The following is a 19729-nucleotide window of genomic DNA, read 5'->3' as shown; positions in this document are numbered from 1 at the left end:
TGTTAGAGAATATGCCAAAATCTTCATTGTGATGGCATTAGGGAATCCCATCTTTTCTAGACGTGGACCATATAATAATGTAAGTCTGGAATGAACCTGCTAGAATATGTTAAATTGAATGAAATATTTTATAATCTTGCTATGTTCTCTTTCCAAAATTAGCTCCATTGGTTTTTCTACCACACAGATTTCAGTTGTGTTAGTAGGAGTGATATTAAAAATTTGGAATGGCCACAGAAACTTTTTATTTTTAATAAATCCTCATCCGAGTATGTTTTTTCATAGACGGGAGGGAGGGGGAGAGGGAGAGAGAAACATCAATGTGAGAGAGACATATCAATTGGTTTTCTCCCACACGACCCCAACCGGGGCTGGGGACTGCAATCCAGGTATGTTCCCTTGACTGGAATCAAACCTGAGACCCCCTTGTCGCTCCAACTGCTGAGTCAAAACAGCCAGGGCAAAACTACTTTTATTTTATTTTAGAGAAAGAAGGGAGAGGGAGAGAGAGATAGAAACATTGATGAGAGAGAATATCAATTGGCCGCCTCCTGCATGCCCCCCTCTGGGTATTTGGCCTACCACCTGGGCATGTGCCCTGACCGGGAATCGAACCAGTGACCTCTTGGTGCATGGGTTGATGTTCAACCACTGAGCCACACCAGTTGGGCAAGACTACTTTTTAATATGCATGCTGTTATAAGGAATTTTTTCTATTTTCTAGGATGAGCAAAAAAAAAACAAAACCAAATACATAAACGCACATGCACACACACACACACATAAAGCCATCAGTTATGCTTAGCTGTTTCCATCTATGTTATTGTTTAGTTTTTTTATAAGAATTTAGAGAAAGAAAAATTGGTAAAGAAAGAACTAATTTTTAACAACTACCCAATTTGAAAGATTAAAATGGAATATGATGCTGAAGAATGGTGACAAAAGTGTTTACAAGAATAAAAACAAACAAACACATAGATACAATATTGAATATGTGGCCCAGAAAATTTGTAGTTTTAAACTTGTCTCAAGACTATCTCTGTGTCAGAACCCTTTAGTGTGATGTCAAGAATGGCGAGTCTGGGTCTCTAGTGATCTACTGAAACTCCTCATTGGATAATGAGCATTCTTCATGGTTAACATCACAGCCCAGTAGCTAACTGGATTTGCACATTATCCTTTAAACAGCGATCTACTCATCTTCAGCATGGACTTCTTTGGAAAATACAAATGATGTACAAAGAAGTGATTTTTTTTTTTTTACTTTATTTTATTATGTTTTCTTTTTCTCCCTTTCTCCTGGAAATTTTTGTCCTAATGTGGGAACAGGGAAGATTCTTGGGGCACATTGGGCCTTTCTTAATTTTTCTTTTTCATCTTCGTAACTGTAATTAAAGAGCTTCATTTCCATTTAGTGAAGAAGAATAAATCACTCAACATTTTACTGAAATCAATAGTAAAATCAGACCACAAGTCTTCTCCTTTCCTTTAGCAATGTCTTGATGATTGAAATGAAGATAGCATTAAGGGAGGCTGTTGTATATACAGTACTAATAAGGCAGAGGAAACAATCAGGGGGAGTGGACAAAAGATACTGTTTATATATAGAACTTTCTTCCATATAGGTTCAAGGCTTCAAATTATATTTTCTTTTCTAAAAGGACCCTAGAGCTCATCTATCCTAGTCAATTTAGAGTTGGGGACACTAAAGCTCCTCAAAGGATTAAATGATGGCATGTTGGTAGTAGGGCCTAGTCTGATTCCCAGATCTTTAGACTTCTGTTTTGTTTGCTTCTTCTGCCTTTCTTTGCTCTATGTATAAATACCTTTTACTCAAAGACAAAGGGGTATGTTTCAACGCTTGCCCACTCACTTGTCTCTTCTCACTGAGTGTAGTATTGTTTGGGCAGGTTGGCCACTCGAACTTCCACTCTGAGTAGAGGAGAGAGAGGTGCCATATGGAAGGTGGGATAAGTAAGGGAAGGAAGGGAAGCTGTGGCTCACCTTTCTCCAACTTGCTTAGATGCTGGCAGGAAAGTACTTAGGATAGTGCCTGGTAAGCACTCGGTTACTGCAACTGCTGCTGCAGTGCTATTACATGTGGTAACCCTTCCTCTGCTCTTTGACAGAATATATGGTGTTGAAAGATAATTCTGCATTTATCATTAATTTTTTTTCCTAAACAAAATAAGAATAATGGGAATATATGTAGCCTTTTTCCTGTTCTTTTTATAACATCAATGGGGGAGCCCTGGCCGGGTGGCTCAGTTGGTTGGAGCATCCTCCCATACACCAAAAGGTGGTGGGTTTAATTCCCGGTCAGGGCACATACCCAGGTTGCAGGTTTGATCTCTGTTCAGGGTTTGTAGGGGAGTCAGCCGATCGATGTTGCACATGTGCGCTCTCTCCCCCTCTTCCTCTCCCTCTCCCTCTCCGCCCCTCTATCCCTCCCTCCTTCCCTCCCTAAGATTAATAAAAAAGCACCTTCTCGGGTAAGGATTAAAAAAAGAAAAGAAAAAAGAAGGAATATTTGAGTAAATATCTTTATTGTTAAATTATGTTAGGCTATATTAGATGACTTGTTATTTTGCTGGGAAGAAAGCTTTCAGTCATTCTTCCCATTAGAAATGTTAACCTTGCCCTGGCCAGTTTGATTCCCACTAAGGGCATGTACCTCTGTTGCAGTTCATCCCTGGCCCTGGTTGGGGTAGTGTGGGTGGCAACCCGGATGTGTCTCTTTCACATCCATGTTTCTCTCTCTTTCTTCCTCCTTCTCTCCCTCCTGCTCTATCTGAAGATAAATGCAAAAATGTCCTCGGGTGAGGATTAAAAAAAAATGTTAACCTGAAATATAGTAGTATTCTCATTGCCAAAACAAAATAGAGCAATACTTGCCCTGTATTTCAGAGAGCGAAAATACATTTTCTCTGATGGAGCAGGGAATCTAATATGTTCACTTTTGTGCCTATGTTACTGTTTTGATCACTTATATTTATATTTCTTTTTTTTTTTTAAACATTCCAGCACATTTTCACATCTTTCTCACTGCTGTGGTTTCAATATACTAATCTTGATATTCACAGGCTTTGGACAAGTGAAAGATATTAATCTTATGAAAGTATATTAAACATTTAATATATGCATTATATGAACACTTGCTTTTCTAACTATACCATGTTTTTGCTTTGCCTTGAAAGGAAAATGTATGTAGAAGCATGTTTCCTAAATCAGAAAGCAGTATATATGCTATTTTAATTTTTAAGATTATATTAAAAATTTAGAAAAAAGTTATATTTTCTGCATTCTGTCACAGATGTTTTACAACTTATATACAACTACCAAAATTCATAGTCAAATTTTACTGTCTCTGGTTTCTGAAAACTGTTTTGAATTGAGGGAGTAATTACTAATTCTCCAGAAATAACCAGTCCAACTGGACCTTCGTTGTCACAGGATAAGCTGCCGTAAACTTCTGGCTAAAGAGATCCTGAACACTAGAGCAACATTTTTAGGAGAATATTAATTTGGCTTATCCAGCTTATTTACATAGAACAGACTAAGTGTTTTTAAAGAATCAAAACCCTGATGTTTAATTAAGAGGGTTTGTGCCCTGGCAGCGCCCAGTGTCATTCATTCTGTTTCTTTGCTGGCATGAATGAACGTGTTCAGGTCCCACAGTTGTGTATGAGGACCTCCCAGCTGTGGTTCAGGTTTACTGTTTATGAAAATAATTTGTGTGAGACTAGCAAGGCAGATATGAACTACATATTAGTATGTATCTGTATGGTTGAGCAGTGAGCAAAACATACATTTGTGCCTGCAGAAGCAATATTGGTTCTTTTGGTCTTAAAATAATCAGTTTTAAAGGGTTGTGTTCTGTTCTGTCCTTTCCCTGAACTAGCTCTATAAATGGCATGTCATAAATTGCATTTCTAAAACATGGTTTGGCTTTGGGTGATGGGCACACAGTGCACTATTCAGATCTTGTATCATAGAAATGTACACTTGAAACCTATATGATCCTATTAACCAATGTCACCCCAATAAATTTATTTTTTAAAAATAATAAAATAAAATCTTATTTTTTTCCTTTTGCTTCTTAGTCAATTGGAAATGCTAAGACAACCAGGAATGATAATAGCAGCCGTTTTGGGAAGTATATTGAGATTGGTTTTGATAAGAGATATCGAATAATTGGTGCCAATATGAGAACTTACCTTTTAGAGAAATCCCGAGTGGTATTCCAGGTAAGCTGGGCAGGTACACATACATACTTATTGTTAGGTTGCCACATAATTCCAGAGCTCATGCTTGCTGGTTTGCATTTTATTTTCAGATAATTCACTCTTGAGTGAATTATAACAATATTAGTACAAACCACACTTGGACTGAAACATGCAAAATGATGTCTGTCAGAGGCAGGGGAATATCCATTACACTAATGGTCTTTGCGGCTGGGCACTGGTTTAGGTTTAATAGTTCCACTTTTTCCTGCAGATGCTTGTAGGATAAGCCTAGTTAAGAAGAGGTGCTATTAGTTTAGTCGTCTCTCTCATATATGCCAATTGATAGGAAAAACATTGGTTTATGCCTTCTAGGAGTTAAAAGTTTGAACTCAGTTCAAGGAAAAAAAAATATCCTTGTTCTCTTTCTTTCTTTCTTCTCCTCGCTTAGAATATGATATTATTTAGATAGAATAAAGAGGGTTAAAAAATCTTCACAACTCATTTGAATTACTGTCAAAGAATACACTCAAGTTTATATGTCTCTGCAGGATAGCCTTCACATAGCTGCTCCCTTTTTTATATATAAGTGTACTATAGATTTACAACATGGGCAAGCATGCATTTATATATTTACAAGCATACTAATGAAATATGTTCTTATCATTGGAAAATTCTCAGCAGAGGGCTCCTAGTGACCTACTGCATGTTGTGAGATCAGGGTTTCTGTAGCCCCTTTACTGGATACCCAATGCACTGAAGTTCAGATTACCCTGGCACTGCCATGTAGCAGCATCTACAATTTCCATTGCACAAGTCTATTACGGTTTTGAAAGTACCTGGGACATACTGAGAGTCATAAGGTTTGGCAGCTTACAGCTACCCTGGCTCTGACTTTGGGGATGTGCCTGATTTTTGGCCATCTAAAGTATAATACCTGATTTATATAGTAAAGCAATAGTTATTCTCCATTGTTTTAATATGTAGGTACACACAGAGCAATGTTAATATATATACATATATACTTGTGTAGGGTTTTTTTAAATTTTTTTTAGAGAGAGAGGAAAGGAGAGAGAGAGAAACATTGATGTGAGAGAGAAACATCAATGTATGTCCTCTACTGGGGGACATGTCCCCTACTGGGGATCGGGCCCACAACCCAGGCATGTGCCCTGACCGGAAATGGAACCAGGACCTCTCAGTTCATGGGGCGACACTCAATACACTGAGCCACACCAGCTGGGCAATAAACTTGTATAGATTTTTTAAAAATAATGTTTAGTAGCCAAAAGAAAGAATGGGGGAAACACATAGATCTAAGAGAAGATTGGGTTTAAATAGTACAGATTTGATGTTTAGGTAAACAATTCAAAGGTTAAGTGGGTATGGTGACCAGAGGCTAATAGGGCTTAAGACAGAATGCTAAGGCCTAACAATTCTAATTATTCCCTAATCCCCAGGGCTAAATAATATTGAGGATGTTTAGTATGTCAAAATGAGTCACATGGAGAATAGTTGATACTGTACAAAGGACCATAGGGTTTCTGTAGATTCACCTGCTTTTCTAGTTGTCCATGAGCCAAATTATCTGATCTTTTGCCTAATCATGCTTATGATCATTTGGTATATTGTTAATTTGGTCCGTGTCTTCTGTCCCTGTAATAGGTTTTCTTTACTCAACATTAGTCCCCTTTGGGCATCAAACCTGACCTTGGCCTTACTTGCACTATTTTTTAGTCAGCTGAATACACTGTAGAATTCAAGGATATGATAATAGAGTATAAGAATTCAATTTTGCATGAATATTAATACACTATTATTGCAACTGTATATTTAAAGTATATATGTGGAAAAGACTCAAGAAATACTAAGAAATTATGTTAGAATTGTACATGATTTATTTCCTATTTTGTAACATGCTTTTATTGATATTAAAAGAAATAAGCCAAAAAATAAAGAAGATGTAGTGCATTTGTGAATTTCTTGAAACAGCCACAGTAAATAGTCCAGTCTAAATTATGGCAAAGATAAGATATTCCTTGTCATTCAAGGTGTTAAAAAGACCATGAATCTAAGAGGTACGGTGAGAAAATATTGAGTATTCCAAAAAAATTATTTTAGCTTCTTCCAAAGACAATGATCTCTTATGACAATGGCATATGTCAGGCTATTCATGAGTTCAGAAAGCAATACTATCAGATATTTTATGTTGAATGTGACCAACAGATGCACACTCACCCATTTATCAAGTATTAAAATTTTATTTTATGATTGAATTTTCTGAGTTTTAGATTAAAATGCTGAAAACTCTTATTTTAAAGGCAGAAGAGGAAAGAAACTATCATATCTTCTATCAGCTTTGTGCCTCAGCCAAGTTACCTGAATTTAAGATGCTGCGATTAGGTATGAAAATGGAATTAGGTTTATTGCACTAGTATTGTTCTCTTTTAAGTTGTATTACGAGTTTATAAGCTTGTTAAAAAAGAGATTATCTCATATTGAAATATTTACGGATGACATAAGAGATCTGCAGTTGGCTTCAACATAACCCATGGGATAGGGAAGCAGGAGTAGCTGTCTAAATGAAACAAGATTGGTCTTGAGTTGATACTTGTTTAAGATGAATGATGAGTACATGGGTGCTCATTATACAATCTCTGTACTTTTGTATATGTTTGAAATTTGCCTCAATAAAGGAACAGAGTTGAAGTAGTTTATATGATGGAGGCCTGTGAGATTTCTGATGAGGGGAGTAAAGTGTTTGAAACATGTTGATTAGAATAAAATAGGAAAGGACTATTCATTTCACCAATTAAGATAAATAAACTAAAACATTTCACTTTATTATTTAATTTTGAGTTTTGTATTAAAATATAACTGAAAACACAGGCAGTGTAACTCTTGACTCTGTACGCTCAACTGTGCTATCATTGCTCCTAATTCATAGTAAACAAAAAGGGTAGAAGTGTTTTTTGTAGACTGTATATCTTTTATCTTTCTTCTTATTTACAGGAAATGCAAATAATTTTCATTACACGAAGCAAGGTGGCAGTCCTGTGATTGAAGGAATCGATGATGCCAAGGAGATGGCACATACCAGGCAAGCCTGCACTTTGCTAGGTAATGTGATTTTATTCTTGAGCTCTTATGAGCAGTGGCTTTTTAACTCAAGCAACCTTTGTTTGGAATATTGGCTTAGCTTCATATTAAGTGGTGAGTATGTTGAGAGATTTAACATTCCTTATAAAACATATTTGGATAGCAAATGGGCATGGGGTTTTTTTTTGGGGGGGGCGCGGAGTGATGGGAATTGTTCTAAAATTAGATTGTGATGATGGTTGCATAACTTTGTAAATTTACTAAAAATCATTGCATTGCATACTTAAAACAGGAATTTTATGGTATGCAAATTATTCTTCAATAAAGCTATTTTTAAAACACACATTCAGAACATCAAGGGAGATAGAAGTAACAAACTAACTCTGCTTACGTTTTCATAAAACTTGAAACCGAGAGATAAATGAAATGAAATTGTTTCCTGTACAAATTTGTATTTTGCGGGGTTTTTTTCATTTGTGGCTGGGAAATATGGCATGTGGCTGAGCTGGGCTGGGTGACAAAACACTGTGTTACATGTAGTTTATTCTGTTTTTGATATGACTCAGATGTCACTGTCTGGTTTCTGATATTTAAAAATATTGGATCTACATATAAATAAATCATTCTTTAGAACTGTAGTATACAACTCATGAAGTGAATTGATTTAAGTTAAAAGCATTGCTAATCAGAGTATGGTCAGGACTACTGTAGAGCTTGTAAAAATTCAGAATCTCAGATCTACCTCAGACCTGCCGAATCAGAATCAGCATTTGAACAAGATCCATTGGTGATTAATATGCATATTAAATTTTGAAAAACACTGCTTTACTTCTAAGCATAAATCTGTTTATAAATAGAAAATTAGAAATTTGAAAAAACCGTAATACAGGAGATGGCAAAAACATTCATTATGAGATCAGTGCTCAGTTCCCCTGGATATGATTACATATTTGGAAATAATTTTACTATATCTACTTGCATATACGTATATTTGACATTCTGGAAATTCTTACCATATTGGAAAATAAAGCCAGATCAGATAAAAAGCCAAGAGCTATATCCATCTTGCTTACCCTCCCTTATCTTTCTGGTCCTGGTTTAATGCTGTACTTAGACACTCATTGTTCAGTATGGAGTACACCACCAGCCTGAACACTTCTAATCTTGGGGTCTCTGACTTATATTTGTCTGTAGTTAAAAGAACTAAATAATCTGATTTAACTTGGCTGATGTGGCACAGTGAATTGAGTGTTGTCCCATGGACTGTGAGGTCCCAGTTCGATTTCCAGTCAGGGTACATGCCTGGATTGCAGGCTCGCTCCCCAGTAGGGAGAGTGCAGGAGGCAGCCAATCGATGTTTCTCTCTCTCTCTCTTTCCCACTTTGATTGGAGATAAATGGAAAAATATCCTCGGGTGAGGATTAAAAAACAAAATTGGCTTGAAAGTGTCTGCTGTAATTGTTTAGCTCCTGTTTTAAAATTAATCACTTGTTCATTTACTTTATTGTTTCAGGAATTAGTGAATCTTATCAGATGGGAATTTTCCGAATACTTGCTGGCATTCTTCACTTAGGTAACGTTGGATTTACATCTCGAGATTCAGACAGCTGCACAATACCTGTAAGTTCAGAACAAGCTTAATGCAAAGCCAGTTGATTTGTGTTTTAGATTTGTTGATTCTTTATGGAAGAAGTATATTTTAAGTCTCTCTATTAACATTATCAGAGATACAATTATCAGACAGATGTGAAATCTTGAAGTGAAAATAAAGAGATAAGGATTCTAATTCCTGGTGCACAGGATTGTTGTGTTGATTATGTGTGTATATGTGTGTTTGTAGCAAGGGTAGGAGACTCACACTTGTATAAACAGAGGTCAGAAATAGACGTGAAAGTTGAATTGGTAAATCTAGAGAGAAGGGTTTATTTGGCACAAGTGTCAAGAATTGATAACTTTATTTTTGTCTCCAGCTGTGGAAATCTGATGTTTCAAAAACTATTGAAGAAAATGTTAGCAGTGGTTACTCTTGAGAAGAGGGATTAGATGGCTGTGAGATGGGGTGTCTTCACTACGAGTTACATATTCTACACATAGTGATAACTGCACACTGAGAATTAAAACCCAATTCCATATGTGGAAACCATTTGTTTAAACTGTAACAAACCTGACAGTCCAAATTGTCCTCATTGGATATTTGTGATTTGCAGTGTTTGCTAATCACTACCATCAGAGATACACACACACACACACACACACACACACATTTATTAGGTATCTTTTAACTTTATTAAAATAGAAGTTTTAATGTAATTCTTTTTCCAACCTGCTTTTTCAAGAATTGTAATAGAAGACAGTCTTGAGATTTATGTTTTATTTTTGAGATACCTGAGTGATATTAACAAATTTACATGTAGATTAACTTGTATTTGGGTAAATTCAACTTTAGTTTGGAAATATATGCTTCATTATCTCTGTTTGGTTCAATCCCAATTCTGCTATTTACTCACTCTGTGTTTTGGGGTAAGTAGCTTTGTTTCTTTGAATCTCAGTTTTGGATTAGGTGCTCTGATTGACCTTCATGCTGAATAAATTATATTTTTAAAATAAATACATAAGAGCCACTCAGAGGCCAACAATTGGGTGAAAATAGGAACTCAGAGAACAAAGCAGAATCCTGAAGCTAGGACTCACCTTGAGAGAATTTGCAGAACCCAGTGACCTTGAGCTTTGGTTTTCATAGCCAAGTGGGGTGCTGCAGAAGAGAAAAAATAAAGTCTAGGACTTACATAAACAGGGGAACAAATAAGGGAAGCACTGCTTAAAACTGAGACTCTAATCAGGGCACTAATAATAATCCTTGATGCTGAGGTAGAAGAGGAAAAAATGGTTCTCTAAAAATTTGTAACAACAAACTGACCGTCACACATGCTTCCAGCCTGATTTCATAGTTCCTGGATGATCCCAGAAAGCTACAAACAGAAAACTTTGCTTCGGTTTGTCTTGGAATGGTGGTGCTCTAGATGCCTGACAGAGGCAAATGCAAATTTACTTTGGAGGATCCACCTTCAATCGAGGCCTCAATAGAGTTGAGAAAGGTTATAAGAAATATTGGCTCATAGTAAAAAAATCATAAATACCACAATGAAACAGAAGGAGCTAGGTAAAATAACAGCATAGCAGAGTCAAACCTATTAAGAAAGAAATTAATAGCAGATTTGACACAACTAAGTAGAGAACTGATGAGCTAGAAGATAGATGGGAAGAAATGATCCAAAATGCAAGATAGGACCCAGAGAAGAAGCACTTAAAAACAATAGTTAAGAGAGACAAAGAATAGATAATAAATTCAAATTTTAATCTAATGAGAATTTCTAACAGAGAGGAAAAAAGAGAATAAGGCAGATATAATGTAAGAGATAATTACTAGCACATTTCAGAACTTGTGAAATATCACTAAACCACAGATTTGGAAAGTCCAAAAAATCTCAGTTAGAATAAATAAAAAGGAAATCCATCTCTAAGCACACCATAATGATGCCAAGGGCAGAAAGAAAAATCTTAAAACAGGCAGAGAGATAAGACATGTTACTCTTGAAGAAATAGCAATTAAAGTGATAGCTCACTTTCCAACTTCAACAGTATGAGACAGAAAACAGTTGATTACTATCTTTATTGTAAATTACTATTAACTTAGAATTGTATATCCAATAAAAATATCTGTCTAGAATGAGGGAAAAATAGAAGTGTTTTTAGACAAATAGAAACTTGTGAGAATTTGTCACCAGTAGGCTTCACTAAAGGAAATATTAAAGGACATAGTTTAGGCAAAAGGAGAGTGATCCCAGATAGAAGATCTAAAATGTGAGAAGAAATAATGATTCAACAAACTAATAAAGTACAGGCAAATATAGATAAAATTTGTTTAATTAAAACAACAATAATAAGAAACAATGTACTGGGCTGCAAAAGATAACACTCTCCATAAAATACTTACTAGTTACAAAGGGAAAAATAGTTATCTTTCTAGTGGAGAAAACTAGCAGACATTCCATTAACCAAGTGACCACAATGGACATGACCAATAATGGGACCAGTCAGCATCATGTAACTTCTGATGTGGAACACTGAGGAGAGATGAACATCACTTCCCTGGTATTCTTGCTAAAAACACATGAACTAGATCTAATCATGAGGCAACATCATATAGCCCCAAATTGAGGGATATACTTTTAAAAAATGTCAAGATCACAAAAGACAAAAAAGAGCGAAGAAGTGTTCAGATTAAAACAGATGAATGAGTCCTGGTCAGGTAGCTCAGTTGGTTGCAGCATTATCCCAGTACCCCAAGGTTGCAGGTTTGATCCCTGGTAAGGACACACATAATAATCAACCAATGAATGAATAAATGAGTGGAACAACAAATCGATGTTGCTCTCTCTCTCTCTCTCTCTGTCTGTCAAATCAATCATTACATAAAATTTTTTTAAAAAGAGCGAGATTAATGAAACATGATAACTGAATTCATTGAATGAACCTAGATTGGATTCTGGACCTTAGAAATGTTTTTTTGCGTTTGTTTTTTCTCACTGGAGATTATTAGGTCAATCAGCAAAAACTGAATTAGATCTGTAGGTTAGATAATAAGGTTTGTATCATTGCTAAATTTCTGATTTTATTTATTATACTATAGCTTTGTAAGATAATGTCTTTGGTTTTTAGGAAACACACAGAGAAATTTTTAGGAGTAAAAGGCTAATATGTTTGCAACTTATGCTCAAAAATTCTGAAAAAATTGTGTTGTTATGTATGAAAGAGTGAGAGAAAGAAAATGATATAAGTAAATGTAAAATGTCAATACTATATTTAGGGACTCTGGGTGAAGTGAATTCTTTGTACTGTACTTGCAATTTTCTATTAGTCTAAAATTAGTTCAAAGTAAACAGTTAAAAAAAAAAAAAATTGAATCACTAGCCCCTCCTCTCCCCCGAAAGATAGAACTAAAGTACTGGATAACAAAGCATGGAGATTGGATGGGGGTGTTTGAAGTTAGTGGAAGTTAATTACATTGAATTAACTAATACAACTTAATGTTTTTTTATATAAGTAGAAGCAGAAAGTAAACCTTTCAAACTAATAGAGAGGAAAATAGAGTAAAAACCATAGTTCAAATTTAGAGAAAGTGGAACAAAAACATCACACAAATAAGATAGAAATAATCACAAATGGACTAATGTTTCAGTTAAAATGAGTTGTCAGATTGGTTTAAGAATTCAGGTATATACTTTTAAAAGAAGAATTCCTAAAGCATAAAGGTACAGAAAGTTTGAAAATGGTTTAGAAAAGACACACCATAATAGCTAGAAAAAAACTGGCAGAGCTATATTGATACTTGACAAAATAGACTTTGAGTCCAAAAGCAGTACTAGAGATAAAGAAAGTCACTATGTAATGAAAGAAATTATATTCACCAGGAAGATGTAATAATTCTAGGTTTGGCATGTACTTAATAATGTAGCCTTCAAATATACAAAGCAAAAAACAACAGAAACCACAAGAAGAATTAGACAAATCTATCATAATGGGATATTATTAACTTCTCTCGATTATTGGTAGATGGAGTTAAAAAATTACTAAAGTTATAGAAAATTTGAACAAAACAGTTAACAACCTTGATCCAGTAGAACACTACATTAATACCATTCAAATAGAATATGTTTAGAGAGTACTGATCCACTTCTAAGTGATGTCAAATCATTGGTCTATGTATGAGAGAAATAAATTGCTGTTTAAGGGAGTTGAACCATGCTGTTGGTAGTGGTGCTGATTTGTATCTGGAATAATTACTTGGGAGGAGAGGAGATGAAAGAAGGAAGGGATTGCTTCAGTGGGAAGGGCCAGGGGATGAGGGTGTCAGGAAACCTGGGTTCTAATGACAACTCTGACATGAATTGGCCATCTGATTTTTTGACAAGCTATTCTCTTGGATCTTATTTCCTCATTTGTTAATTTGAGATTATAATATTTGGCTGCCTATTCCCCAGGAATGTTATCAGATTCATTTGAAACATGTGAGTGAAGATTTGAAAAATATAATACAATAACATGGGTTAACTTAAATATTTATTGAATGTCTATTCATGTAAGTGGTTAGAGAGATTCTACTATACAAAGTCACACAAATAATTATCAAGTTATCGTTTTAAAACCCTTCAGTGGACTCCTATTGCTCTCAGCATAAAGACCAGCCACGGTATATAGCCTCTGCCTGTCTCTGGCTTCATCACATACATCTTCTCCCTCACCCAACTTCAGTCCTTCATATTGATTGTAACCCTCCCACCACGGGATTTTTATATCAGCTGTTCCCTCAGCTTAGAAGACACTTTCCTCCCCCTTTCATGGAGTTAGCTTCTTGTCATTCAGATCTGAACTTCATGTCTCAAGGCAGTGGTCTCCTGCCTCCCTGGAAAGAGCACTGGCATCTCACCTGGAATCTCACTGTAGTGGATCTCTCTTTTGTAGTGATACTACATTTTAGGGAGCATTAGTAATAAATATCCATTTACCCTAGAACTATAAGTTCTGGGAGGATAGGGATCATGTCTGTTTTTGTTTACTGACTTATAATAGGCACTCAGTAAATATATGTTGACAGGCCCTGTCCAGTTTGGTCCGCAGGCCAACTGCTGAGCCAGAATCCCGGGTTCGGTTCCCATAAGGGCACGTACCTCTGTTGCAGTTTGTCCCTGGCCCTAGTTGGGGTCCTGTGGGTGGCAACCAGTCGATGTGTCTCTCTCACATCGATGTTTCTCTCTCTCTCTCTTCCCTCCACTCCCCCTCCCGTTCTATCTGAAGATAAATGCAAAAAATGTCCTCGGGTGAGGATAAAAAAACACACACACACATATATATGTATTGACAGGCTGACTGATTTTCTGATTGACTGAATAAATGTGTCTGAAAAGAGATACAAACAAATACTCTGAAAGGACAGGTAATTTTTGAAATAAGCCCTAGCAGAGATTGCAAATGCTGCCTAAATGTTGGTTTGATGGATGATTTTGCTTATTATCACTAATGGGCTTTCAGTGATTTTGGTGTTTGTTCTAACAAAGAAATTGCTGGGTTTTATTGTTACCACTTTGTTAGTGTTGTTTGATTGATCTGTCATAGGAAATAACCCATTCTCTTTTGGCAGCCCAAGCATGAACCTCTCAGTATCTTCTGTGACCTCATGGGTGTGGGCTATGAGGAGATGTGTCACTGGCTCTGCCATCGGAAGCTGGCCACTGCCACGGAGACATACATCAAGCCCATCTCCAAGCTGCAGGCCACAAATGCCCGAGATGCTTTGGCCAAGCACATCTATGCCAAGCTCTTTAACTGGATTGTAGATCATGTCAATCAGGCTCTCCATTCTGCTGTCAAACAGCACTCTTTTATTGGCGTGCTGGACATTTATGGGTAGGTATATTTGACTTAGTGGCCTGCCAGAGAACATTTCTTTCTAGAGATTTTCTAGTAACTCTATGTGGATATTTGATTCTGTCTCCTACTGGTAAGAAGGGAAAATTAGAAGAGAATTTCTGAAAATCTAATTTTATTGGCTAGTTTTCCTTCCCTGGGTACCTTTCTTTAACTATTAAAGTCTTTCCTGTACATTTTTGCTTTTTGATGCCTCATTTTCCTTTATCTGGTTCAGTTTTTCAAAAGCACCCATGAGATTTCTATTCCCAGTTCCCTTTTATGGGTATATAGGCACTAAGTCTGTACATTGACAAGAGCAATGGCTTCATCATAATACCGAGTGTTCCTTACTTGGGGATGAATTAGCCTTCCAAAACTCGTACTGTTGAATACATCTACATACCGGCGTCTTTTAAAAAATTTCTCAGCCACTTGACTGATGCCTGTCTGCTGTGTATCCCATGTTACTGACTTATAAACCTTTATCTTCACTGATGTGGAAAGAAAGTTTCACAGGGTTGGGGAATTTTCTATTTCTTTTTAATATGCACATTTTGAATATTTTTTACAAGCTACTTGTTCCCTTTTTTTCTCCTCTTTCCATATTATTTTTGGTTTTACAGATTTGAAACATTTGAAATAAATAGTTTTGAACAGTTTTGCATAAATTATGCAAATGAAAAACTACAACAACAATTCAATCTGGTAAGAATTTTTAAAAATAATATTCTACTATAAATTCTTCTCTTGAATTCCTAGTCTGCATTTAAGGTCTGGTTCCTGAAATGAAGTTATGAGTTACAACTATTATCTGGTGTTTAGAACAGCTAAGCTACTGAGGATCTTATGATTAATAAATGATGCAACATTAGAAAAATGTTTATGGTCCAGATAGGATTCAAGGTCATCCTTGGATTGCTGTCTGAGCATAGTGAAATTTTGGTACAAATAAGTTGAGTGAGGGAAGCAGAAAGCTTTGAGCCTACGGATAGCCTTCAGTTTGTTGTTCCTGGGGCTAATTATATGTGGACTTATGACAGTCTTAACTTTTACTTGTATTCGCAAGATGCTAGAACAAAAATTCAGAACATATTCTCTTTTCTACATAATTTTTACATATTTTCTTTTCAACAGTTTGAGACATTCACTGAGACAATGGCAATGGGCATATTTTGAGAGTGCCTCTTGTGAAGTAGTAATATCAAATATCTGAGAGCATTATCATGATGTTGAGAGATTTGAAGGCACTTAAAAATGAGGGGTAGCAGATTGTAATAATGAAGAGCACAGACTCCCTGAGATGAATTGCTTGGGTTACAGTCCTACTCAGCTTTGATCCAGGGGACCTTGGGCAAGTTAATTGACCTTCCTGGCCTTAGTCTCCTCATCTGTATAATGGGGATAATAACAGTACTTGCTGCATATAGTTCTGTGGATTAAATGAATTGGGATATGTAAAGTGCTTACCACATGCTAGGTACAGTTCTAAGTGAAAGATTAGGGGTAGTTATTAGTATTGATAAAAGAGGATATTAAAATGAGTCATCCAAGGAATTGGAAGATGCCTGGAAGAGAAGACAGCTGAAGGACAGGAGAAGAACCTTTAATAAATATCTTCATCTTACAAAGAGAGAGGTCAAGTGGTGTAGTCTTAAAATTGATGAAGAAAAAAATAGAAGTTTAAAGTTATTATTTTAAGTTACACAATTAATAAAAACCAGAAGATTTAAAAATAGTTAATATAGGGAGGATGGGAAGAAGCAATTAAGAGATGATATATGTGAATTTAGCCCCATCTGTCTTATCAAAAAATCAATAGATAATGTTTCAGATAAGTAAATTTTAAAATAGCTGATAAGCATATTCTTTAAAGGTAAATATCGGAAGAAATATCTTAGGGAGTAATGCCCTGGCCAGGTAGCTCAGTTGGTTAGAGTGTCAACCTGGTATTCCAAGGTTGCAGATTCGATCCCTGGTCAGGGCACATACAGTAATCAACCAGTGAATACATAAATAAGTGGAACAACAAATTGATGTCTCTCTCTCTCTCTCTCTCTCTCTGTCTCTCTCTGTCTCGCTCGCTCTCTCTCAAAGCAATTTAAAAGAAAGGAAGGGGAAGGAAAGGAGGGAAGGAGGGAAGGAAAGGAGGGAGGAAAGGAAGGAGGGAAGGAGGGAGGGAGGGTGAGGTCAGGGTGTTATAAAGTGGTTGCCACCAGGGAGTAAGACTGGGGTTGGGGAGGGATGGGACAAAGGATTGTTGCTGGTCATCATAAAACTTTTAGACTGTTTGATTTAGAAAAAATATTGCATATACTTTGATAAAAATTTGGACCATCTTTAGCAAATTAAGTTACTTAGCACACTGAAATAATGTAGAGGTGATCTTGAAGCCTTAGATTATGACTTTTTTCATAAGAATATGATGGGTGTCTTTTTCTTTTTTTTTTTAATCCTCACCCGAGGACATGTTTTGCATTTATCTTCAGATAGAGCAGGTGGAGCCCTGGCCGGTTTGGCTCAGCGGTTAGAGTGTCGGCCTGCGGTCCGGAGAGACCCGGGTTCGGTTCCCGCTAAGGGCACGTACTTCGGTTGCAGTTTGTCCCCGGCCCTGGTTGGTCGTGCGGGTGGCAGCCACTCGATGTGTCCTTTCACGTCGATGTTTCTCTCTCTCTCTCCCTCCCACTCTATCTGTACAAAAAATGGAAAAATATCCTCGGGTGAGGATAAATAAAAAAAATAAAAAAAAAAAAGCAGGAGGAAGAGAGCGAGAGAAACATCGATGTAAAAGAGACACATCGACTGATTGCCACCCACATGACCCCAACCGGGGCTGAGGATAAACGGCAACCAAGGTACGTGCCTTTAGGGGGAACCGAAACCGGGGCTCTCTGGTTTGCGGGCCGAGACTCTAACCACTGGGCAAACCCGGCCAGGGTGATGGGTGTATTTTTCATCTCTGTGTAAGGAACATTAATAAAAACCTATGAGAGACTAAATTGAGCATTATCTTTTCTCAAGGTTTTCCAGAGTTTCTTAATATTTCTTAATGCTTTAATCAGTGACACAGCCTTCTGCTCTTTCCCCATATACATTGATACAAGGTAACTGGAAGTATAAGGCACCAATGCCAGCCTCATTAGGGACTATTTCTCAAGGGCCTCAGGTCTCTGAATGCGTGTTTCTGACTCTTATTTCTCTCTCTTTCTTTCTGTTTCTATCCATCTGTTTCTTCTCTCTCTCTCTCCCACACCCACATAAACCACACACCGTACTACTCTTAGCTTCTCTCTGCACAGCTGCTCCACTTCCTCTTATTATCAAATGGCATATTCTTTCCTTCTACTCTCTATGTATTTTCTGTACCTTATGTTTTCTGCTTACTCACTCCGAACTTCCAGCAGTGGTTGGAGTGTGCCTCCCATTCTCTCAACTTGCTTGGCTCCTATTCTTGACTTCTGTCAGCTGCAGCGTCCACTGGTAACCTAGTTCATTTTTTCATCAGAGGTTTCAGGAAGTAGAGTGCCCTCAAGTACCCACACTTGATCTAGTCATCTGTGACTAGGAACATGGGGTCTCACCGTAAAGAAAGAACTTGGCTGCTGAGGGCTGCTCTCTCAGCATGGCCTGTCGGTAGGGCAGTGGGCATGAAAAACATGATGACTGGCGTGTTGAGTGCTTGGAGGGATTACCATATCGACCAGATTCTCTTGCCATATTGAACCTCATGCCCACCTTGTCTCTTTGACAATTGAGTATCTAAAATTTTTGAGGCCCCATCCACTTTTCCAAACTTAGACATAGAGATGTGAGTGAGAAAAAAGCCCTGATTAAAGCCTGGAGCAGTGCTTCTGTTGTCAATGTGGAGACTGCATATAAATGAATGAATCAGAAAGGAGGGCTAATTGTTTTAGAAAATATTGATACCATCATTCAGGGCACCCTGCTGACACACGGTGCCTATTTGCCTTCTCATTAATCAAAACAATAAAAAAATTCACTTTCTAGTTAGCATACATAAATATTCATACAGATGACCAGGTTTTGTTTGTTTGTTTGTTTGTTTGTTTTTACTAAAGCTTATTGCAGCTGATTAGACTACAAATGCTGCAATGAGCCAAGAGTGCCATTGTAAGAGAGTGTGTATCAGAAAACTTGATGACACTTAAGTTTTGTGGGGTTTGGGGTCCTAATATATGTTGTCTGGTTATAGCCACAGAGGGCTAATCTTAGCAGAAAAGTAGCAAGTTGTGGACACAAACCAAAGAAGATAAGAAAGACTAGTGAAGGAAAGCAAAACTCCCAGAACTAACAAACGGAGGTCATTAGCATCTGTAGAAACTAGAAGATGTGGGTGGGCTGCATTGGCAGGGTGGCCTGAAGCAGAGGTGGGATTGCCCTTCCCACCTGGACTGACTTAGCTCCCATTCATCTGCAGAGCTCAGACCTCATAGCCTTTCCTCAGGGAAGCTTTTCCACACCACTCTGTATCCAGACTAAATGAGGACGCTTGCGCTCATAGCTCACATTATTTTCCTTTGTAACATTACAATTTCTGACTATATTCCTTGTGATTATTTTATTTGTCTGCTTCTCCCACTAGTCTCCAAACTCCATGAAGGCAGAGCCCACATCTATTTTGTTAATAGTATTTGGTGACTGGCACATAGTAGACAGTCAATACATATTTTTGGTTAAAGGAATGAATGCAGATTAGAAGCAATGGTGAGGGTGGTGGCTGAAGCATTTGGCAGAAACAGCATGAATTGATAGTGGCTGCAGCTGCTTGCAGAGTTGGATGTAGAATCCAGAAAAGTGAGTTTTAGATTTCCTAACTGTAGAGAATAATCAAGGCAGACACAAAAGACCAACTGTTATCTAACTCCGAGGTACATCAACTTCAACACCACAGTCCCTTAAGAGAATTACTTTGTTATGCTGTA

The 19729-nt window shown here is 37.0% G+C and overlaps 1 protein-coding gene across 7 annotated transcripts in view; it reads left to right on the top strand.

Annotated features, from left to right (window-relative positions):
* The window catches only part of MYO5A (myosin VA), a 201050-nt gene that overhangs the window by 91155 nt on the left and 90166 nt on the right, over nucleotides 1-19729 (top strand). For all 7 annotated transcript variants that reach the window (XM_036255604.1, XM_036255596.1, XM_036255578.1 and 4 more), the window contains exons 6-11: nucleotides 4104-4247; nucleotides 6545-6626; nucleotides 7236-7343; nucleotides 8836-8942; nucleotides 14521-14786; nucleotides 15413-15494. In XM_036255604.1, the coding sequence (XP_036111497.1) occupies nucleotides 4104-4247; nucleotides 6545-6626; nucleotides 7236-7343; nucleotides 8836-8942; nucleotides 14521-14786; nucleotides 15413-15494 (789 nt within the window). The remainder of the gene's footprint in view (nucleotides 1-4103; nucleotides 4248-6544; nucleotides 6627-7235; nucleotides 7344-8835; nucleotides 8943-14520; nucleotides 14787-15412; nucleotides 15495-19729) is intronic.

Source organism: Molossus molossus, unplaced genomic scaffold (genome assembly GCF_014108415.1).
Source record: "Molossus molossus isolate mMolMol1 unplaced genomic scaffold, mMolMol1.p scaffold_m16_p_1, whole genome shotgun sequence".
NCBI lineage: Eukaryota > Metazoa > Chordata > Mammalia > Chiroptera > Molossidae > Molossus > Molossus molossus.
The sequence above is the reverse complement of the archived record's forward strand: the minus strand, read 5'-3'. Positions and strand labels throughout refer to the sequence as shown.